General features: G+C 37.7%; 1 protein-coding gene across 1 annotated transcript in view; it reads right to left on the bottom strand.

The window, feature by feature from the left end:
- Positions 1 to 686: 686 nt before the first annotated feature.
- Positions 687 to 24,361, bottom strand: part of SLC49A4 (solute carrier family 49 member 4) — an 86,428-nt gene continuing 62,753 nt past the window's right edge. Inside the window, exons 7-9 of the mRNA XM_045502270.1 lie at positions 23,941 to 24,068; positions 10,274 to 10,456; positions 687 to 1,744 (exon numbers count right to left, since the gene is read on the bottom strand). Of these exons, the coding sequence (XP_045358226.1) occupies positions 1,629 to 1,744; positions 10,274 to 10,456; positions 23,941 to 24,068 (427 nt within the window). The 3' untranslated portion in view covers positions 687 to 1,628. The remainder of the gene's footprint in view (positions 1,745 to 10,273; positions 10,457 to 23,940; positions 24,069 to 24,361) is intronic.

Genomic DNA, 24,361 nt, shown 5'->3' with positions numbered 1-24,361 from the left:
GTTGATTTAAAGGTGACTGAAGACAGATGCTGAAGGGGAGGGTTTTCTTACTTTTCAAGGAGCACAATTTAGGATCTTAGAAGAAAGCTTAGGTCCTCCTCTGAGATTGAGGTGAGTTAACACACAGCCTTCAAATTACCAAGAGGGGAGAGGAGGGGCATTTGGGACTGTGTGTGACGGTGTGTGCACATGAGTAGAGAGGAGCAGAACTGAGGGCTGACTAGCTCTCTCTAACTGCATTTTGTCCCCATGGCTAATGGAAGGAGCTGGCTTGTGCTCTGTCCAGAAAAAGACAAATAAAATACAAATTTGGCTAACAAGGAAGATGTAAATTTCAACTGAAGAGAAAAAGAGGGGGTGGAAGGAAGCTGAGAATAATGAAGGCAAAGAAAGTACTGTTTTTGTCTTTTTGAGAAAACGTTTGGTTTCCTTGGGTAAGGGGAATGATGTAAATGTGAACAGTGGTAACAGCATAATCCCACTGGAGCATATTTTATGTCACAGTGAAATATATGTCTGAGAGCTGTCCAATGAGTAACTGTCATTTTTTTAAAAGCTATCCTCCATACAAAGAAAACAGGTACTGGCAAAATATCGTCCTCTCAAATGTACTGACTCCATGTAGAACTGAATTGAAACAACCTGAATTGAAACACAAGAATGTAATTCAGATATAACGCAACAGATTTGAAGATTTCAAGGTTATAAATTGTTATTTTCAAACAAGGACCATTTAGTAAAATGCAACCCTAGGAAATAAGAGCTGGTGCTGGACTTTACATCCCACGCCACCATGTACATATGCATATATATAGGCTGAAGACACAGAATGCTCTATGTGATTTGTCATTTCACTTTTAACAAAGTGCTAAATCAGAACGGAATTACATTTTTCATACAATACTTAATGCGACTATATTAAACATTTAGTCACCTTTAATATAATTATTTAAGAGCCTAGTAGATGAAACTGTATTTCACAGAAACAAGGATAAGTTGAGATCGAGACACAAATATGTGCTCTGAAGTCACTGGGAAGCACTTGCTCACCATAATAAAGATGGCCAAAGGTTTCCGACCTAATTAAAAATAAGGAGTCATATAAGAAATGGCTTTATTAGAAAAAATGTAGTGTACACGTGGCTAAATTTTATCATTGATATACCTGTTGGCTATTTTATAATTAAAATCTGATATAGGGTTTAAACTTCTTTAGAAGTTAGTGGCATTTCTTCCTATTCTGATATGTGACTTCGGTAAGGTATGTGATAGATACCCTTTATTTCTTCCCATAATTACAATTAATCAATCAGTAGTTTAGCACTGGCACAGAACATAGAGGGCATTATTTAGGTAGTGCTTTATGTGTAAGATATCCACACTTCCAACCCCAGAACCAGGCACTGGTATGCCATTTAGAGTCTTTAAGCCCCCTATTATCACTCAAGTCCCACATTATTGTTACCTAGTAGTCATGAAATGAATATGATCATCTGTAACCTGACAAAACCTCTGAGTGAAGCTTCTCTCTTCTCCTTTTTTTTTCCTGTTAGGTGTGCAACTCCAAGCAAATGTGCAGTATGCCGTATGATTTGCAGTCCCTTTTCAAACTCCTCAAGTCTGTGCTATTAAACTGAGACAACCACATCAAGATAGAGTCTGTCATAGGATTCCCTGAAGCACAGAATGAGGAGGAGACTGAGCAAACACGACCCGGGAAGGCACCAGTTGAACCAAGACAACTCTGTAAGACAAAAACACACAGTTGTAAGCATTCACACGTCACCAGCAGAACGGCACCTGTATGCTGGGAGCAATTGCTGTGCATTATTCCAAAGCACTTACACTAAATGCATCATGGAAGGCCTGGAAACCGGTGTTCAATAAATGGCGATCTGGAGTCTGGGTGATACATATGATGTATTATACTGCTTTCATGTGGAACATTTTAAATCAATATTATTAATAACTTTTCATCAGTTTAACTCACCTTGACCTTGGTGGCAAAAAAAAAAAAAAATCCATTTCTTCAAAGAAAAAATAATCAATCACCTTTAAATGTTCGTTTGCTATTTTTTAATGCTATCACTATCACTCTCATCTCTGTTTAGAAATATCTGATGGGTTGGGGCGCCTGGGTGGCGCAGTCGGTTAAGCGTCCGACTTCAGCCAGGTCACGATCTCGTGGTCCGGGAGTTCGAGCCCCGCGTCAGGCTCTGGGCTGATGGCTCAGAGCCTGGAGCCTGTTTCCGATTCTGTGTCTCCCTCTCTCTCTGCCCCTCCCCCGTTCATGCTCTGTCTCTCTCTGTCCCAAAAAAAATAAATAAACGTTGAAAAAAAAAAAAAAAAAAAGAAATATCTGATGGGTTAAAGATAAGAAAATGACCTGAATTTTGAGATAACTTTTTTAGATTTCCTTGGACAGAAAAATCTAGTTCTCAGCAAGTAGTAATGATTGTAAAACAGGTTAGAAAACATATGAAAAAAATAAAGTAAAATCTAACAAATTAATCCTAATTCTACCCTCAGAAAAACTACTGTGAATATTTTGGTTTGTTTCTTTCTGTTCTTTTCTCCCCCCTACCAGCATAAATGATGCCCATTATCTGAAAACCTACAGGAATCCTCTAAACAGGTGATTCTGCCATTACTTGCTTTAATGGTATCAAGAACATCCTTCTTCAAAAATGCTTCAAAAATGTGAATTCAGGGCTTGCCTACAGGCCAGTCCCAGCCTTGTGCTAACAAGACACACCCACTCGCTGTGGCTGCCCGTGGCTGCCTCCTCCAGCTCCCGTGGCCCTTGAGCTGTGCATCCATTTGGCTTCCTTCTACCCAACCCTCCTTGGCAGGCAATCCTGAGGCTCTGGGAGCACAAGTGAGCAGCTCCCTGGCATGAAGAGGTTGGGTTGGTGGTGGTGGGGATAACTTCCCTAGTTTAATATCTATTTAGCAATTTCAATGAAAACAACAACAACAACAACAACAATAACAACAACAAATGAAGGGAAAAAGCTCCCTGGTACATTTTTTTCCTTTGGGCACTGCTATAGGTTTATATTTTCCTTTTGTACTTCTACAGAATACTAACACTGCCTTAATCTTCAAAAATCATCCTAAAGATTTCTACACTGCTGCTTTCAATCAATCCATAATTCATATGGCTAAAAGAGCAATTTATGCTCAGGAATGGAAATCAGAAAACCAAGTGGTAAGAAAAGGTGCTGAAATACTTTTTTTTCTGTAATATGCTTACAAAAGCAGGCTCCCCACCTCTCAATTTTTACATTTTAAAAGTCAGACATGCTATTCTATAGCATACAACAAAGACATATATTTCAATGGTATTTCTATGCAAAGCTGTTTCTGTGCTTTACTTGGATTGAGTATAATCTAAACACCCAGGAAGGCTGTGACCCCTGGAATCTTGTCTTTATTCCAATATCCCCTGAAATGACACACCAGCATTTTCAGCTTTTATATTAACCATGTAGCTTCTGGATTTCTGATGATAATTTTAACAGGCAAAAAGAAGCAGTTAAAAAAAATAAGAGAAAAGGCAGTAAAATAGAACAGCATACTATTTATATTAAAAGTGAACATTCTGGGGATGCCTGGGTGGCTCAGTCGGTTCCGACTTCTGCTCAGGTCATGACCTTGCGGCTTGTGAGTTTGAGCTCAGAGCCTGGAGCCTGCTTCATATTCTGGGTCTCCCTCTCTCTCTCTGCCCCTCTCCCGCTCATGCTGTCTGTCTCTGTCTCTCAAAAATAAACATTAAAAAAAAATTTTTTTTAAAGTGAACATTCTGACTTTTAAGCAACAGCTAAAAAAAAGTATGGTACTTGACAAAGTAGTCTACAACAATGACATTTTCTAAACCTTAAGAGACTGTATTTTATGGGGAGCTAGAGTAACACACATGTAGCAACAACCAACTTGTCCTTGCTTTCCTCAAACCTAGAAGTTTATCGAATATTGCGAAAGCAGACCTTTTATTTCATCAGAGTTGTAAATTATTCCTTCTCCCTGGGTTCAGATGAAATCTATAAAAATGCCTCATAACTGCTGTTTAGTGTTATGGTTTATAGTTGGTTTTTACTACTGTGCCTTCCTCTGAAAAGTTAAGTCCACCTTTTAGTAAAGTTCACTTGGATCAACCAACTACAAGTGTTCTTTGAAATTATTTGCTATTTCATGGGAACCCTCTTGCACTGTTGGTGGGAATGCAAATTGGTGCAGCCACTCTGGAAAGCAGTGTGGAGGTTCCTCAGAAAATTAAAAATAGACCTACCCTATGACCCAGCAATAGCACTGCTAGGAATTTATCTAAGGGATACAGGAGTACTGATGCATAGGGGCACTTGTACCCCAATGTTCATAGCAGCACTCTCAACAATAGCCAAATTATGGAAAGAGCCTAAATGTCCATCAATTGATGAATGGATAAAGAAATTGTGGTTTATATACACAATGGAATACTACGTGGCAATGAGAAAAAATGAAATATGGCCTTTTGTAGCAACGTGGATGGAACTGGAGAGTGTGATGCTAAGTGAAATAAGCCATACAGAGAAAGAAAGATACCATATGGTTTCACTCTTATGTGGATCCTGAGAAACTTAACAGGAACCCATGGGGGAGGGGGAGGAAAAAAGGAAAAAAAAAAAAAAAAAAAAAAAAGAGGTTAGAGTGGAAGAGAGCCAAAGCATAAGAGACTGTTAAAAACTGAGAACAAACTGAGGGTTGATGGGGGGTGGGAGGGAGGAGAGGGTGGGTGATGGGTATTGAGGAGGGCACCTTTTGGGATGAGCACTGGGTGTTGTATGGAAACCAATTTGACAATAAATTTCATATAATAAAAAAAAAAAAAAGGAAAAAAAAATTATTTGCCATTTCAGAAAGCAAAAAGGTATGCATCTATATATTTTCCCACTGAAAACTGTTCACATGAATCACAGCTTAGGTGCTCTAATAAGCAGGAAATGGCTTGCTTGAAAGTTTAACATGACCTTCCAGTAGCAAAGTCACCTGTTGTCCTTTCTGAGCCTGGTGTCATATGACATAATTGAACCAAGAGAATCCTGATTCATTGAAACGTTCTTAAACTTGACACCTTTTTAAAAGGAACACAGCTTTCTAATATTCCTTCTTTCGGTCTTTCACTAGAGAAAGTATGAATCCATTCTACACAGTTTGCTTCTCTTTCTATTTTTGCTGGTTCTCTATCATTTATTATATATACTGCATCCTGAGTACTGTCTGCCAGTTTTACAGTTTAGACAGGTGCTATGCTATGGTTTACTCAGTGAAGTGGGCTCTGCACCAAATGGTGATGTTCTTCTGGGATTATCTAATTAGGATTTCGCTCATCTTCTTACTTTTTTCTTCTAGAAGCACTCTTATACTCTTCATCTCATCTTTCCCTTTAATGATGTTATGCTTTTGTTTTCTATCACCTTTGAGTACTTGTCTGTTCCCAGATACCACCCTCCGGAACCAACCTTCTACCTTCTTTGGGGATTTAACCAGAATTATGATGATTTAACAAAATTGCCTCTATTCACCCTCAAGAAGAGCCAGCTGACATCATGATCTCATGGTATAATGCCCTGCTGTCTTCACTCCACACTAAGTATCAAATGGATCTAACCATAATGTTGTATAATTACTCCCTACATATAAAATTACTCCTGACTAGTCCATACCTGGTGAACCTATTCTGGTAACTACCAGTCAATGCCTCCCCCTCAGCCAGGCTCCTGAATCTTTTGAGCCACAATGCAGCCTCACATTCATGTGGTCAGCTACTTCAAAAATGAAAGGCCAGAGGTAAAAACATTTAGTTCATTTAGCCAAAACCTGCTGCAAAGCTTCTAGAACAACAACAACAAAATAGCAAACAATACAAACTTCAGAACAAGCTACAAACTATCAAGTAGAACATGAGAATATATTTCAAAGCATATAAAGAACCTAAGAGCACCCTCAGACTGATTTTGTCAAATTGAAGTTATTAGAATAAAGTTTCATTGCACTGTCTGAAATAACTCACTGAGATTCTCAAGGCAAACATTATACGAAGCAACTCAGTTTTATAAATATGCTTATATTAGGGAGCAAGTAACAGTTTTTGGCTTCTTTCTTTTCTTTTTTTTTGAAAGTGACCTTGAAAACCCCAAGACAGAAAAACTCTAAGAAACTTCTGACACTGTTCCAGGTACCCCCAAATAGAATAAAAACAGGACATGGGAGACCCTGTGGCCCAGGGCTCCAAAGAAGCCAGTGCCACTGGCATAGAAACTGGTATGACATCCATCGTCAATGATGGCAATGGCCATGATCTATCTGCAAGCAAATCACCAGTGGAGGCTTTCTTGTTTGGCAAGCCATTCTCATGTGGTCATTTTGGGGCTAGTCTGTATAGCCCTGAAAAATTATATCTGACACAGTCACCCACTAAGTAGCACGTTGTGGGGAAATAAAATGCTAGTCAGAAAGTTTAGTACTTCTTCAAGGAGTGACCTACGAAACCAGAGATTTTCATGATGATTAAAATACAGGCCTTCCAATCACATAACTGACGGAATTGAGTCCTGACATGTAACTAACTTCTGGGTGAGTTTTTCAAGTTTTAACGTGACTGAATTATGGCATTTGAATGCTGGCTGTAATGGAAGGGACTTCCATTCATCCTATGAAATGTTTGGGGTACTGACTGGGGAACTAAAAGTTATTTTTAGGAGATAACTTTGCAGAATCTTCAGACTTGTAATGTATGTATCCTCAAACCTCAGTTGTGAGGCATGTGAACTCCCGCTACAGGACTTTTGGGGCGAGATCAACTAGTCATACATGAAAGAGCCTCAACAAGGTCTTCATGGTTCTAGTAACCTTAGCCTTAGAGAGATGTGGGCATATTTGTATGCATTTATTACACACACTAACAAATAAACATGTAAAAAGCATTTTTTTTTTTAATGTTTATTTTTAAGAGAGGGAGAGAGAGTGAGCAGGGAGGGGCAGAGAGAGAGAAGGAAACAGAATCCCAAGCAGTGCGCTATTAGCGCAGAGCCCAACGCGGGACTGAAACTCACGGACCATGAGATCGTGACCTGAGCCAAAACCAAGTCAGACGCTTAACTGACTGCGCCATCCAGGCACCCCTAGAAAACAGAAGCCTAGGGGCGCCTGAATGGCTCAGTCTCTCTCTCTCTCTCTTTCTCGCCCCCAACCTGCTCACTCTGTCTCTCTCTCTCAAAATAAATAAACTTAAAAAAAAAAAAAAGAAGCCTAGATATTTAAATTATTACCAGCAAACAGCAAATTATCTAGAAGGAAACAAAAGAAACATTTGGTGAGTGCCAGTAATGGCCTCTTTCACACATACCTTTCTCATTAACTCTCTAAAATATCAAAATGAACTGAGATTTTCTTTTTTCCTGAAAATCATCTTGCCGGATTAAAATTAATAATTAAAGTTTCATTTTTCATAATAATCACGGAGATTAGGCAGAAACCTTTAACACCCACACAAGAGATGTATACAAACATGTGACCAGAAACCAAGCAAAAAGAGGGAAGTTTTTTTCCTCAGCTAGATAAATCCTTGATCACATCAATGAGACAGGAATTAGCAGAAACGTTGCTAAGTGTTTCTTCTGCCACCTATGCCAAAGAAACAAAAACATCTGCTTGTACCTGGTCACTAGGAATCTGCAAAATGGGGGGTGAACGCCAACTGATGTCAGTTCTAGTACCCTTGTGCCAGACTCCAGTCTCTGTTGAACAAGTTGAAAGCTGCAGCTGGACCAGCAGAGTGACACAGACTCTCTACTGGCCAAGCAAGATGGTCAGGGGTACACTGGGCTCTTCCATAGTCAGTGTAAGGGTAGTTAGTCTCTGCCTTAAACTGATGAATAAATGTGTGTTATGTTTTAGAGACCACATGCAAGAGGTTTCTGGAGGATAACATTATCGGGCTTCTACTGTTGTCGTTTTTATATACTGGGAGGACAAAACTTATTCCCAGCAGACAGCAAAAAACACGCTCTACCAGGCTGCAGGGACCACTTAGCAGAGCTGTGTCCATGGGCTGGAAAATTGTTTCTATCACCTGAAGGGGCAACATAGCCATCTCTCATACTTTACCATGCAAAAAGAGAGGCATTAAGCCTCTTAATTTCAACTGTGACAAACTGAAGTGGATTAAAGCTGATGTGTAATAATTGTTTATTCTATTTGGAATTGTTTGTTCTGTTTAGAAAACACATTGGAGGGAAAGACCTTATTCTAACACCTGCTGATGGCATTTTCCCTAATGGAAACACATGTTTTCAAGAGGACTGTCAACAGGAGTCTGGCTTCATCAATCTCTCTCTCCTTCATAAGAGAAACTGACCTCACATCAAGTTTAGGAAAGTTAAAACCTACTTCGCCTGCATTACTGATTGGTGGAAATGATCTAGTTTGTTGTTAATCATATATATTAAGAAATTAACATATCATTTGGATGCTTTTTGCTGTTAGGTGAAAATGCTATGTTAAAAGTTGTCTAAAACCCAGGCCAGATTCTGTTTCATCAGCTTTGAAAGTTTCAAAAATGTATTTTCCAGTCAAGGTGGTTATTGTGGCTATTATTTCAATTATAAGACTGTCAGGAAGTTTCCTATAAAATATTAGGCCTCTTGGATTGTCACACTTTAGAGCATGTGTTACATTTGAATCTTAAAATTAGATTCTTCCATGTAAAAATTATCCAAATTTACTGGTGTTTGATGAGCAGTTAAGAGAAAAGCAATGAGGAAAATAACAGATTGCTTATGATGAGGAAATAAAATAGGATACAAGCCTAGTAGAAATTAATAAAAATTTACATTCAAGTATCACAAGTATAAATCCTTAACATGCAAGAAAAAAATACTAGATAATTATGCTCAAATGTTTCAAAACAGCAAGACAGATTTTGGACAGAGAAGAATGAGTATCAGAGAAAACCAAACAGCTGTGCAAAACGGAGTCACTACAAACCCATGGATCCCAACCTCAGGTGGTCTGCCTTCAGTGTGCCCAGCAATCTTTCCAGCTGTCCTTGCAGTGTCTCCTCCCATCCCTCCAAGGTTATTTTAATGTTCCATTCTCTCCTTAAGCCCTGTCTCCACTATCTTCCCACCAGCTCTTGACAGACAACTGGCTTCTAAGCAGAAGCTGGTGCCATCAAGAAGGAGCTCCTTCAACAATCGCTCTGGGAAGCGTGTCTGCCTCTGTGGCCGCCCGCACTGCTTCCTCTCCTAACTCCTTTTGTCCAAGTCTAACTCCTCCACTTGAGTTCAGGACCCCATCCCTTCCTCTCTTGTAAGGGCCTCCCTTTTCTTCAAAGGCGTACCCCTTGGGTTCTCACTTCAACCTTCTTTTCACTCTATACCTGTGCTGACCAATTCACTAGCCACTAGCTATGTGTAGCTATTTAAATTTCAACTTACATTAACTAAAATAAAATGGTAAAAAGTCCAATCCCTTACTTGCACTAGCTGAGTGTGGTTAGTGGTACTGTACTGGACAGTAAAGAACACTGCCAGCCTCCTAAAAAGTTTCACTGGAGAGTGCTGTTCCTTATATTCTACCCACTCCTTGGGTGACCTCTCATTCATCTCTAAGGATTGACACTACAAATCTACCTCTGACTTTAACTTGTACCTTATGTTAACACAGTAGATTCTGGGGCGCCTGGGTGGCTCAGTCGGTTAAGCGTCCGACTTCAGCTCAGGTCATGATCTCACGGTCCGTGAGTTCGAGCCCCGCGTCGGGGTCTGGGCTGATGGCTCAGAGCCTGGAGCCTGCTTCCGATTCTGTGTCTCCCTCTCTCTCTGACCCTCCCCTGTTCATGCTCTGTCTCTGTCTCAAAAATAAATAAACTTAAGAAAAAAAAAAAAAAAAAAAGACAGTAGATTCTAAGTATCTTTTAAAAAGCAATATACCAGTGGTTCTCAACAAGAACCAGTATACTAGAATCACTTGGTGGGTTTTTAAAAATACAAATACAGGGCCCCAGTCCAGGTTAATTAAACCAGAAACTCTAGGGAGTGAGGGTGCATTACATTAGTCTAGGATGCATTTCAAGAAAAACAAAATGGAGGATCTTTTTTTTAGGCACCTGAAAGCTTTGTCAAAGTAATTTGCTTTGGTGAGAATTCTCCATATAAATTCCCTATACACCAGTGCCACAAACTTCTCTCGTAACACATTTAGATAGTAAATAAAAAGTCAAATTTCTTACCTGTGTGATAAAATGTGAGAAAAAATAAAAGTACTCCCATGAACATATTACTTAAAAAAGTGACAACTCCACAAGTAATTCCTTCTGGAACTGGGTAGACAGTCTCCACAAAAAGCTCAAAAAATATAGGTATACTGCTATTCAAGAACACTCCCAGGAGAATGCAGGAGGCATATAATGTCACTAAAATGAAAACACAAACATTTTAGTCTCATGGTAGCAACAGTGAGTCATATCAGATAGATCTTCTGGGTATTCTCTTTCAGAAGTATCAACTCTGGAATTTCATATCTTTTCAATGGTAGTTGATAAAGTTTGACAAAGCATCACATATCTGTCAGCTCTTTGCTCAGGTTTTGTGGAGTAGATAGGAGAAGGTTTTGTTGCCAGATGACCATCGGGATTTGCTTTATCATTTTGGTTTGGATTACTTCAAAGCACAGAAGTGATTTCACCACTATAATCATTTCACCACTATAATATATAATTAAAAGGGTTCTTCTCCCTCAGTCACACTCCTGGCAGACAGAGGTTTAGATAAAATACAGCAACTTAATTTGAAATCTAAACTCATTCTATAATTTTAAAGAAAACTTAAAATCTAAGAATAAATGTGAGAAACATTAAGTGTTCCTAAAAATTACATATTTAAAAGGACTGGTTAGTAATCATCTTCAAATACAAAATAAAAATATTTAGTATGTAACTCCCGGAGAAATGCTAAAAATATAACTAGTCTTCAGTTTTGGAATTTTGTGTTTTTGGAATTTTGAATTTTATGTCAACAGTTTTTTAAAAATACATAACTTTCTATATGTTAACCAGAATTTAAATAAAAATTTAGAGAAAAAATTAAAAATATGTAACTTTTTAGGAAGATAGAAAAAAAATTTCACCCAGAAATGTATAATAAATAGTGGTTAGGATCCCAGGTTAGCAATAAAAAGCCCATTTAACCCTATTCTGTAGTGAAATCTTTGATCTTTGAATAAGGGCATTATTCTTATTCTTAGAAAAATGTCTAGGGAAATGCACCCCACTCCAAGGAATTTTTTCATAGCTACAAATGTTCATTATTTTAAATTTGAAGGTGAAAAAAGAACCAATGGGGTAAAAATGATATCCTATAGAACACATCCCTTTTGGACTAGTAAGTATATCATACCCACAGATAATAATGAGTAGAATTCATTCTAAGCCTAAGGTTAGCAGGAAAATACATTTTATTTTAAGAATTCTGAAGATCTAATTGGCTTTATTAAATGATTCATAACTGGGCAGCATCCCATCCAGCAAGTAGAGGGGAACTTTGGGGAAAATATTTTATTTTTTCTGGGAAAATATTTTGAATATTTGTTAAGGAAAAATTCTTTTTTGAAAATATTTATTTATTTATTTTGAGAGAAGGAGTGTGCCAGCAGGGGAGAGGCAGAGAGAGGGGGAGAGAACCCAAGCAGGCTCCACGATGTTAGCACAGAGCCCAACGTGGGGCTTGATCCTACAGCCTGCGAGACTGTGACCTGAGCTGAGATTAAGAGTCAGACATCTAACCAACTGAGCCACCCAGATGCCCTGGAAAAAAAATTTCTGTATAGGAACCTCAACTTCCATTTCCTCCTCTAATTACACTAGCCTTTCAGGATTATAAAATATTTAGTCATTCTAATAACACAAATAGCTGGTGATTATACTGATTTTCTTTGACTAGGAGACACATATGAAAAGAGAGAACAAAAGGATGACCGTGAATAAAGAACATACTACTGGCTAAAGCAGTGACCAAATTATTCACAGAATTAAACGGGAAGCATCTGATAGTTAAAATAAATACCACTTAAAATATGAAGTAACTTTCAAGATTCTTTTTTTTTTTAATTTTTTTAATGTTTATTTATTTTTGAGACAGAGAGAGACAGAGCATGAACGAGGGAGGGTCAGAGAGAGAGGCAGATACAGAATCTAAAGCAGGCTCCAGTCTCTGAGCTGTCAGCACAGAGCCCAACACGGGGCTCAAACTCACGGACTGTGAGATCATGACCTGAGCCGAAGTCGGCTGCCTAACCGACTAAGCCACCCAGGCGCCCCTCAAGATTCTTAAAAACAAAACCCCTCATGCTCACTATATATTTGCTCCACACATATCACATAAACAAATCAACACATTCCCCTTTTCATTTGACTCATTAGTGGGACATTTGGAAATGTAGGGATGGAATGTCATCGGTAGCTTTTATAGCATATTCTATCTACAAAACACTCTATAATAATTTATCAGCCAGTCAGTGGTAATCAGAGCAGAGATGGCTATCGACCCAAACACAGATGAGTCTAAGAGTTCAAAATAAGAGAATATTGAAATAAATGCCAGGAAGAATCAATCTCTTAAGAACCAGGAAGTGCTACTTCTAAAGACTCACAAACTACTAATAGAATCAGCTGTTTCTAGGAAACACGTTTGGAAATAATCCTTTTGACATTTTTATGTCTGAAATATACCCTTACATGTAGTTTGTAATCAGGCAAGTGAAAATGAAAAATTACCACAATATGTGTATAATAGAACAATTGCATGTTGTAAAAGAAAGAATGATAATGTAATGATAAGGATATACAAAAAGAGGACTATCAGTATGAAGTCTTGAAAAGAGAGGTTTGGTTTTATCGATTTTTATCAAGCATGGTACAAAAAAAAAAAAATGAGACACACACACACACACACACACACACACACACACACACAGAATTTCTCAGAGAAGCAGAGCTTGGTGAAGCAGGGGGCCCCATCTGAAAACTCAAGATCATCCAACTCCCTTGGTTTCATTTCATGTTCATTAAGAATCTTATGATTTTGGTTCCTAGGTATCTGAATTCTGGAAAGGGAAGAGGAAATCTTTATCACTGGAAATATTAGACTTCTATTATAATTAAACATTGTTGATAGAACTGTAAATAGTTCATCTTCTGATGGTAATTTGAAAATGCTTTTCAAAATAAATAATGTATTTACTCTTTCACCCAACAATCGCACTTCTAGGTATTTATTCTATAGCTATGCAGGTACAAGATTATAGAGAACACTCATTGCAATATTGTTTGTAGTACAAAAAGATTATTAAATAAGCTAAGTGTCCACCGATAGGGGGTTGGTTGTTTAAAAATGCATCAAACATCAAAGGTGTATTATGCAACTATTAAAAATGGAAGTAACTCTGTCTATACTGATATTAATGATATCTAAGGTACGTAAGTGAAAAAGGTGAAGAGTGTTGTCTTTTTAAAAAGAACACACGCACTGCTGTTTGTAAATTTATAGAATTCTCTGGGCAAATACCTAAGAAACTGACATACAGGGTTGCCTCTAAAGAGAAAAACTGGAGGCCACAGGAGGGTAGACATTTTTCATTTTATACCTTTTTCCTATTATTTGAATTTGAATTATTTACTTTGTGCGTATCTTAGCTATTTAAAAACAAAAGAACTGGGGGCGCCTGGGTGGCCAGTATGTTGAACGTCCGACTTCAGCTCAGGTCACGATCTCACGGTTTGTGAGTTCGAGCCCCGCGTCAGGCTCTGGGCTGGTGGCTCAGAGCCTGGAGCCTGCTTCCGATTCTGTGTCTCCCTCTCTCTCTGCCCCTCCCCCATTCATGCTCTGTCTCTCTCTGTCTCAAAAATAAACAAACATTAAAAAAAAAAATTAAAAAAAAAAAAAGAACTGTATTGTAAACTAACGAAATAGCAGCTGATCCAACCTGCCCCCCCATGTAAGTTTCTTAGCTCACTGATTCAGAAATGGCTATCACTGAGTGGCAAGACCCCTAGACCTAATGTCTACACCTGGGAGCCACGTAACTCAGCCCTTATGCAGGATCCTTGACACAAATATTCTCACTTCATTTTATAAGAATTCCTATTACATGTAGGATAGACAAGCTGAGATGTATAATATAACTTCAGAGGCCAGTAATCAAAAAGCCAAGTATTTTCAGGGTGCCTGGTGGCTCAGTTGGCTAAGCATCCAACTTCAGCTCAGGTCATGATCTCAAGGTTCCTAAGTTCGAGCCCTGTGTCAGTCTCTGTGCTGACAGCTCAGAGCCTGGAGCCTGCTTCCGATTCTGTGTCTCCCTCTCTCTCTGCCCCTCCCCCGCTCACGCTCTGTCTCTCTCCCTCTCAAAAATAAAATAAACATTAAAAAATTAAAGAAAAAGTATTTTCATTTAATTCTCTCACTCTTGGGGTTTGCTTCTTCTATTATATAAAAATGATGACCAAGAGGTTGTTTTACACTGGATGGATGTGCTGAAATCCCTTGTTATTGCATAAAGGATCAAAATAGTTTACATAGGAAAGGGTTAAATTAAGATCATTCATAATCAAAGTGGGGAAAAGTAGCTGTGTCAGGACTGAATTCATATACTCCCCAGTGCTCTGGGACATGCACAAAGTAGAAGCCGATTTGAATTTGACTTTCATTTGAGTTTTTAGTTTAGAGTCTGATACAGTATCTTTATACACTGGTTTGTCTGATCCAGTGGGTGAATGTCATCTACGAAAAGTCAGGCAGACAAGATAATTTCCTGCTTGTCAGAGAGGGCTCAAACTACATAATTGTTAAGTATTTCTATGACTTTTTATGATACTAAAATTATAATAAACTGCCTTTCAATTAAAAAGTCAAGGTAATTTGGCAGAACAAATACAATGCTGATGCAGAGTTTTTTCAAAGAAGTTAATAAAATTTCACAGGCCCACAATTCAAACTGCAAAAAACAAAGTCCTGTGCAACACCGAATACAGTTACAATGGATGTATTTCAAGAACACAAATTGGATCATAACCCTGAAACTACTACCTCCCCCACTCCTGCTCCCAATGGCAAACCAAGTCAGTTAACCTTAGGGACATAAAACTACGTATAAATACATTTTTAGTAACCCAAACACTCAAACCTTAGGTGTCATAAAATAAATCACAAAATTTCAGGTAAGAACTATTCCCATTCAACATTTAATGAGATTCTTTTTTTCATTATTATTATGTTTATTTATTTTTGAGAGAGAGAGATAGAGTGCGAGCAGGGGAGGGGCAGAGAGAGAGAGGAAGACACAGAATCCGAAGTAAGCTCCAGGCTCTGAGCTGTCAGCACAGAGCCCGACGTGGGGTTTGAACTCACGAACGGTAAGATTATGACCTGAGCCGAAGTCGGACGCTTAACTGACTAAGCCACCCAGGTGCCCCAACCATTTAATGAGATTCTTAAGATATCATTAATAATGAAACAATTTTCAATCTTGGGTTTACATAATTTTTAAGGCATTTTTAAAGCTGTTTTCAAATATATTATATTTGATCACCTTATCGACCCTTTGAAGCAGGTAAAGCATTTTACAGATGAAGTGATGAAAGTTCTGGAAGTCAAAATGACTTATTTGGAAACAATGTAAATTAGCTTTGCTAAAAATAAGATAATTAAGGTGTACAGAATCTAGCATGAAGCCACTGTGTCAGACTGAAAAACAAAACAAAACAAAACAAAAACCCCAAAAACGCCAAACAAGACTTGGTATTTCTTTTATTCAATCGTATTCACACAAAAAGCATGCTTCCCCAATCTGTGTTCAGCACTAAAAGCTCGAAGTGACTGAACATAATAAGCTAGATGACAAAATAAAAAACCCAAAAAGTTACAAAGAAGATGAACCTTAATCATGATACATGTAAAATGGGTTCAAAAATTATTGTTTAGGTATTTAATAGGGAAAACATAAGCCTTTTTACAAAACCATTTATCAGGCACCTATTTTTTATAAGCCACTATGTTGGAACAATAAATAGGACACACTGTATCCTCAAATGACTCCTAACCTAAAGGAATATGATCGACAGCTATTGGCTTAGTAGCCATTTATATGCACAGTGTAAAGAAAATAATTATACTTCATTCTTTTTTCTTAAAAAAAAAAAAAAAAAAAGCTATGTCTAACCATGAGAAGCAATAGCCCCCACTATCAGGTGCTGAGTACAGCAGGAAAAGTGGGCTGAAATCTATTAGCAATAGGTTTTAAGGAAAACCCTGACAAAGTATGGTAGGTTTAGAAGAGACTGATTGTGGTGGTCAGTGCTGGGAATCCATGTTTGATGAGGGCAGCTTGTGAGAACTGGTGGATGCTTAGATTAAGGCTAAGTACAGACAAGACAGGTACAATGTTTTGAGGGTGTCAGTGGAAGAGGGAGGGAGCTGACCTGCCCTGTGGGCTGTGTTGCTCCAAATCAGCTCTCTCCATAGGAGGAAGAATTTCCCAGGACCCAGAGCTGATAAACAATGGGACAGGGAATGGCTTCCTCATCCAGGCGGGATTCCAGTTGCAGTGAGATGGGCATATCTCTGGATTGTAAGCGAAGAGACTCACTTATTGAATGATAAGTTATACCAGATGATAACTGAGGTTCATTTAAGCAGATCAATAACAAATAAATTTAGGTAGAGAGCCTAACTAAAACTAAAACTTTCATAGGTGCTTCTCAGTAGATATGAATAATACAGAATTTCTTTCCAGTTTTATTAGGAAGTATTATAAATAAGAAATAAGATTATAAAATAAGTACAATAAATTTTTATCATGAAAAGTTTTAAAGATTAGAATCAAGAAATTTCCCTAAAGAGTTGGCTTATTAATACACTTTATTGGATAAATTTTATGATTATGCATACTGACTAGATTTTATTTTATGATAAAGTTAGGAAAGCTACCTGGGAATTATTAGATTAAACCTTTATTAAAAATATTTCTACAATCTAAATTAACCTTGATATTGCATTTGAAAATACTCCTTCAGGAAATAAAGACACATGTATAAAGAGAAACAGTAAACATTCACAATATGTTTGTTCATGGGTTTTAGGTGTGTTGAATATACGGGATACACACATACATATGTACACACACACTGATATAACATTTCTATATTGTTGAGCTGTGCCTCTCTTCTCAGCCTCAGATTTTCTTCCTAAAAATGATTGTTGTGGGGGCGCCTGGGTGGCGCAGTCGGTTAAGCGTCCGACTTCAGCCAGGTCACGATCTCGCGGTCCGTGAGTTCGAGCCCCGCGTCGGGCTCTGGGCTGACGGCTCAGAGCCTGGAGCCTGTTTCCGATTCTGTGTCTCCCTCTCTCTCTGCCCCTCCCCCGTTCATGCTCTGTCTCTCTCTGTCCCAAAAATAAATAAACGTTGAAAAAAAAAATTAAAAAAAAAAAAAAAAAAAAAAAATGATTGTTGTGGCCTTCATGATCTGCCGCTGATTAAAACATGCAGTCCATGAAACTGTGGTTTCAAAAAAGTATAGGGCATATTTTGCTGCAATATTCATTAATAGTAATGACTTTATTTATGTTATTATTTTATTTGTGTCCCTTGTTTAGCCTTTTTGTTGGCATAGGTTAGTCCTATAAAGGCTGACAGTTATGTTTAGAGTCTCTTACGGTGGAAGGCAAAGTAGTTATCTTGCAGAAATGAAGCACAACTAATAACCCTTTGAAATAGTGGGCCCAGAGTAGAGATTGGTTGTACTATATCAGGTAGTACAGGTATAGGTTTATCAGTAACTTTTAAGTTCCCAAAGAACTACTTACGGTTCTATAGAAGGCAATGCACAGTTGCATCATGGAACACTGATCACCTGGTCAAGCCCTCTATCTTTCAGAAACAGAGTCTGTTTACAGACTCATTTCTCTTCTTGAAAATCTCCATGGATAAACATTATATTATCTTGCTCAATAGGTCCTATCAGCATATCATGGCTCTTACATTTAAGATTTTTCACAAATCCATTTTCTTCCTTTAATCCACCTTCTGTTTTTTCCTTCTTGATCACAGAGTCATGAACATGAGTAACAGTCACTTCTAGTTCATAAAGTTGGAAAGAATAATTAAGTCACTTACCTACCTTTCCTTAAAATCCCTAATTTCCTTAAAAGTGTGCATATTATAATCATGCTCATCATCCCTTTCTGAATTTTCTCATTTCCCCTCCATTTTGGGGTAAATGTATGTTTTTATTTCTTTGCATGCTGTTAAAGTGGGACATAATTATCTTAATAAAAGCAAGATACATGAAAATATATTAAGAGGATCACTCTCTAGCCTATACATGTCACATGCCTTTCAATACAACCGAGTATATTTTCTTTCTTCAAATACCACTTGAAGTCAGCTTGTAGTCACCTATCATTGTCAAGGGGCTCGTGTCTAGCTTATCTTTCCCCCTTACTCCCCACTCACTATCTATGTCTGACTTCGCCATTGAGGCCTTCCAGTAACTTGAATTAGATAAAGAACCTCCCAAGGCCACTTCTGCTAAAACTCAAATTATATTGTTTCAGTAAACTCAACACCAAAGTGCTAACATTTTTCAAAATGCTGTTTTCAAAGCATTTATCTGTTCAGTGAAAAATGACTGTGTGAGTTGTGGCAAACAGGGCTAGATGTCTACTTTTCAGATAAGGTGAAATGCATTTTCATAACTTTGTATATAGAATAAGCTTCAAGATTTTGAAACTCACATTATCTAGTCATGAATTTATTTATTTGCCCTGTTGAAGATACTTCAATTAATAAACATATAACACAATTATAAATACTGAGTCTCCTTAAGGAAATAAAAGCATACTGCTGATAGCTTCCAAGGGGATGTATATATGCAAGTACACGTATCAAAATGGTGCACTTTTATGGGGCACCTCGGTGGCTCAGTCAGTCAGTTAAGCCACCAACTCTTGATTTTGGCTCAGGTCGTGATCCCAGGGTTCTGAGATTGAGCCCCACGTCAAGCTCTGCGCTGACAGTGTGGAGCCTGCTTGGGATTGTCTTTCTCCTTTTCTCTCTGCCTCTTCCCCACCTTTCGATTGCTCTCTCTCTCACAACATAAATAAATAAACATTAAAAAAAAATGCACCTTTAGATAGAATGGAATGATTCAGTTTTTCTTCTATAGAGATGGCAACAATAGTATCAAGATCAGTGGACCACAAAATATTGCAACAGAAGGTTTTAGCAGTAACAGCACTTTTAAACATGGCTTGAACAAAATTAACTAGCTTTTAATTTATTAAGTCAGTAATTACAATCAATGCATATATTTTCACACTTTTCATGTAGAGTCCTCTGTTATTTAAAAGTAACAAAAGGAATACTAAATTTACTGGAAATGGTAAAAAGACTAGATATTTTCCACATTAAAAATAGAATAATGACTCTGGTAAAAAAGAAATACGAATTTGCCATTACTGGCTTTAAATATCAGTCTAAAGGTCTAGATGTGTCTATAATTAGATTTTGTAGTAAGTTCCCTTTCATGAAACCTCTTTTACTTAGAAGGAATTAGGTCAGATTTTTACAAAGGCAGTAAGAGTATCTGTGACAGATTTATTCAAATTCTCCATTGTTCCACTAAAATGTGCCCTTTTGCCTTTCTGCAGCTAGTGCTGAATAACAAAGAGTGGCCACAGTTGCTATTATTTGCAATAAGTCATATCTACTGAGATTCAAAATTCAGGTGGGGTGCCAGGTTGGCTCAGTAGGTTAAGTGTCCAACTCTTGATTCTGGCTCAGGTCATGATAAGTGTGATATCGAGCCCCGCATGGGGCTCCACAGTGACAGTATGGAGCCTGCTTGGGATTCTCTTTCTCTGCCCCTCCCCCACTCTCTCAAAATAAATAAATAAACTTAAAAAAAATGGAGGTAATGTACACTTCATTCATTCACTCACTCATTCACTCATTAGTCAGGATCTAGAGGTAGGTAGTGGGTTGGGAGTTGGGTGTCAGAATTTATAAGGCACGAGTCTATGCTCCATATTTTGTGATTGGTAGGGGAGAGAAGACACACATTCAAGTAACTATTAAATGGTATCAGGAAAGAAAAAAAATCCCACTATGATCATTCAGAGAAGGACTGAAAAGTCTAGGTTTCAACAGTGTGCTTTTAATTTAAAAACGCATCTTTCAGGAGTTTCTTTCTTTCAGGAGTTTCTAAGTGACATTCAAAAACTCACTTGCAATTGAAAACAACAGTAGAATTTATAAATTCAGTTGTTAAGATGGCCACACAAACTCAACCTTTCAATTCTGGCTTTGATTTAATTTAGAATTCTGCTTTCCTTTCTGTCCAACATAATTGTTTTCAAGGACAGATGGGAAAACCATAGTCCTGACCAAGGTCAATAATATCAATTTTCCCTTAAGATTTAAAAAGATGTATAGTTTTCAAATATATACTTTCTTTTTTCTGATTATAAAAGTAAAAAAATGCTCATTATTACAAATCTAGACAAAAAAGAAGGCAATAAAAGAAACATTCTTACTGCCACCACCCAGAGATAAAACTGTTAATTCATCATGTTAAATAGAAAACACATAAAATTTAATGAATGCAATATCTTATAATGAATATTCTACACTTAATTCAAGGGAAAAACGTGTTCATTATGTACTCACAACTTTGTTCTTATAAAACCTAACAGATACATACAAAAATCTGAGTGTAATGTTATACGAGGAGTTGTAAACTAAAACTATTCTACCGGAATGTTGTGCAATTGCTAAATTATGAAATTATACCAGAATAAAATAAAACAAAAAATTCTGGCCCAAAATACTTGCCAAAATTGCTCAAAAACCTAATGTAGGTATGTTAGTATAAAAAAAGTGCACAGTATCCAAAACTTATTACTCTGGACAACTGGGCTTTATAGGTAAAGCAATAAAAATTAAAGTTAAGGATACCTGGCAGGATGGTACAAAACAGAGATTTCCAAACCTTCCTTTGCAGCACCCTTAGTGCCTTAGTAATTTTTTCATGGTGCCCCAAGGCCAAAAGAAATAGCTAACAATTCTGTTAATTACATAGTTAGGTCCAAACAATTTAACATATATTATATGTGTGTGTGTGTGTGTGTGTGTGTGTGTGTGTGTGTGTATCAAATAACCACAATTGCTTACTAATGAGATGCGTGCATCTGATGGGCAATGCATGCCTTCTCAAATCTTGGGATCAACTCTTACAATCAGATCGACACCCTCATTTCCTGGTCCTGATTTTTGTGCAGCACTTGCTTTTTATCACAGCAGCTGCAGGAAACCTAACTTTGCAGAGATGTGATGTCATCGAAAAGAATGTAGTAGGATCTAATGACGAAACTGGGAACTCTCCTGAACTAGAGGTTCACAAAGTGTCTGACAGATGTGGAATATCTCTGTGTTTCCTTCAGAAATTTAGGGGGTATAGCTCAGGGGTAGAGCATTTGACTGCAGAAATTTAAAATAACCCACGTTGCCTTTTTGAGTTTGCTGTGGAACTCCAGGGAAGCTGGCCTGGTGTAGTTTGGTAGTCATGGATATAGGGCAACCTATAAAAGTGTCACTGTAGAAGTGGTAGGAACTCCAAAATAAAGGCTGTCTTTGGAGTGCCAGGGTGGCTCAGTCCATTAAGCAAGCATCTGACTCTCTATCTCAGCACAGGTCTTGATTGCAGGGTTGTGAGTTCAAAGGCTGTCTTTGAAAAATTTGATACCTTTGATATATAAATTGCTGGTCCTTTTATCACAGAGCACTGAAATCCAAATTGGGATACTTTGACATATTATTTTATAGACCATGAGGGCTCTGTTATTGTTTCTTCCTTTTTAAAATTTTTTTGAAGTTTATTTATTTTAAGAGACAGAGAGAGTGAGTGGGGGAAGGGCAGAGAGAGAGGGAGAGACAAAATCCCAAGCAGGCTCTGTGCTAGTGCACAGAGTCCAATATGGGGCGCGAACTCATGAACAGTGAGATCATAACTTGAGAGGAAACCAGGAGTCAGACACTTAACCGACTGAACCACGAAGGCACCCCCACTTCCTTTTTTTTTTTTTTAATAAAAGATTGCTCAAGATGCAGATTTTTTATTCCATTTGTAAGTAATAGCCACCTACTGGATTATGTGTTTATTATGGGATTATTTGTTATAAAGATAGAATATAGGATTCTTTGTTACAAAGTAGGCTATAAAATTATAGGATTATTTGCTGTAATAAGCACTTGTATGGGTAAGAGTTAACAAGTCTGAAGTGGCTCTATTGGGGCCTATTGACCAATGGCATGCGTATTTCATGGGGACTCCATTAGAGAAAGGTTCCTTTTGTCCGTATACAATTAAGGCTGCAGATGGAATTAAGGTTACTAATCAGTTGACCTTAAAATTGAGAGCTTATCCTGAATTATCTGGGTGGGTTCAGTATAATCACAGGGATCCTTAAAAGTAGAGAAAAGAGCAGAGGATTAGACCTCAGAGGAAGATGTGACTTGGAAGAAAGGCGCGGGTAATGCTGCGTGAGAAGGGCTTGACCCATGGCAGGCTTTAAAGATGGAGGAAGGGAATCCAGGAATCTGGGTGGCCTCTGGAAGTCAGAAAAGGCAAGATAGTGTATTCTTCCCTTGTCTAGAGTTTGCCCACACTTTGACTTTAGCCTAGTGAGACCCACATTGGACTTCTAACTTACAAAAATGTAAGACAATAAACTGGTGTTGTTTTAAGCCACTGTATTTGTGATAACTTGTTATAGTGGCCATGGTAAACTAATATAGACCCCCAAATGACAGTATTGATAACAACACAATAGCGGGGCACCTGGGTGGCTCAGTTGGTTGAGTATTTGACTCTCAGTTTCAGCTCAGGTCATAATCCCGGGTCATGGGATCAAGCCCCAAGTCGGGTTCTGCGCTGAGCATGGAGCCTGCTTAAGATTCATTCCTCTCTCTCTCTCTCCTAACCATTCCCCCCCCCCCCCCGCCCCTCTCCCCTGATCATGCTCTCTCTAAAATAAAACAAAAAAAAATGCAATAGCAACTATAAATATTTCAGGTCAGGGGCACCTGGGTGGCTCAGTCAGTTAAGCATCCAACTTCGGCTCAGGTCATGATCTCAGGGTCCGTAAGTTCGAGGCCCTCATTGGGCTCTGTGCTGACAGCTCAGAGCCTGGAGCCTGCTTTGGATTCTGTGTCTCCCTCTCTCTCTGACCCTCTTTACCCATTCATGCTCTGCCTCTCTCTGTCTCAAAAATAAATAAACATTAAAAAAAATTAAATATTTCAGGTCAATTAGATGAGCTGAATAAGCTGTCTGTAATATACTTCCTAAAGGTATTTTCTAGTAAGTTTTGTTTTGTATTGATAGTGTAAGAAGACTGAATAACCTATAGGTGTAGAAAGAATTTTACTGGTATATACTTCAAACATCATAGCTTTTTGCCTCTGTTCATTTTCCTTACTGCTTAATGATGTAATGGCTATAAAGAAGATAAAAATTTCTGTATTATGCTCTGATATGAATTTTAAAAGAATATAGGCTTTTCCATGCTATATGAGTTTAGGCTAAGGATTACATTTCTTTTCCATGTGAAAATACCAATGAAAATATTTTTAGTTATTCTTGGACTCTTTTTAGATGGGAAGATAGTCTGATGTCTGGACGTGGGAGACCTTTTTGTATATTTATTAGTTTTAGAATTTTTATAGTTTTATGGTAATTATTATTATATTTCTGTTATATCTCTAACAAGGAAAATTCCTACTGTCTGGGTTTATATATTTTTGTGATCTGAAAATATCTATTCAAAGTTCAAAATAGTCTGTGTTCACCTGTGGTTAAAGGCAGGTGTGTGATGCTGTTCAAACAGGTCAGGGTGAACCACGTGGATGACAGTGTAGCCCCAGAAAACAGGAGGAGAAGAATTAGTTTCAGCATACCCCTGATAAAATCTGCAAACCTGAAAAGAAACAATGTTCTATTATAATTCTACTTGGATTTTTAAAATACTGTTTAAATCAATGACACACTTTCATTAAGCAATAATTTCTTGAAAAAATTTCTAGGAGTTCTTTTTAAAGCAAGTAAAAAAACCTTTTTTAACTAGCACATTTTGCATATATCGTGGCAAATATTTTTTTCTCTTACAAAACATACAAAATGTGATCTCTGTTCAAGGTCTGTAACTTACAGGATGGATTCTGTGTTTTTTAAATGCTACTTTTACTTTCTTTATATATTTCTATAATTTCC

Source organism: Leopardus geoffroyi, chromosome C2, assembly GCF_018350155.1.
Source record: "Leopardus geoffroyi isolate Oge1 chromosome C2, O.geoffroyi_Oge1_pat1.0, whole genome shotgun sequence".
Classification (NCBI taxonomy): domain Eukaryota; kingdom Metazoa; phylum Chordata; class Mammalia; order Carnivora; family Felidae; genus Leopardus; species Leopardus geoffroyi.
This window is presented reverse-complemented; position numbering and strand designations above follow the sequence as displayed.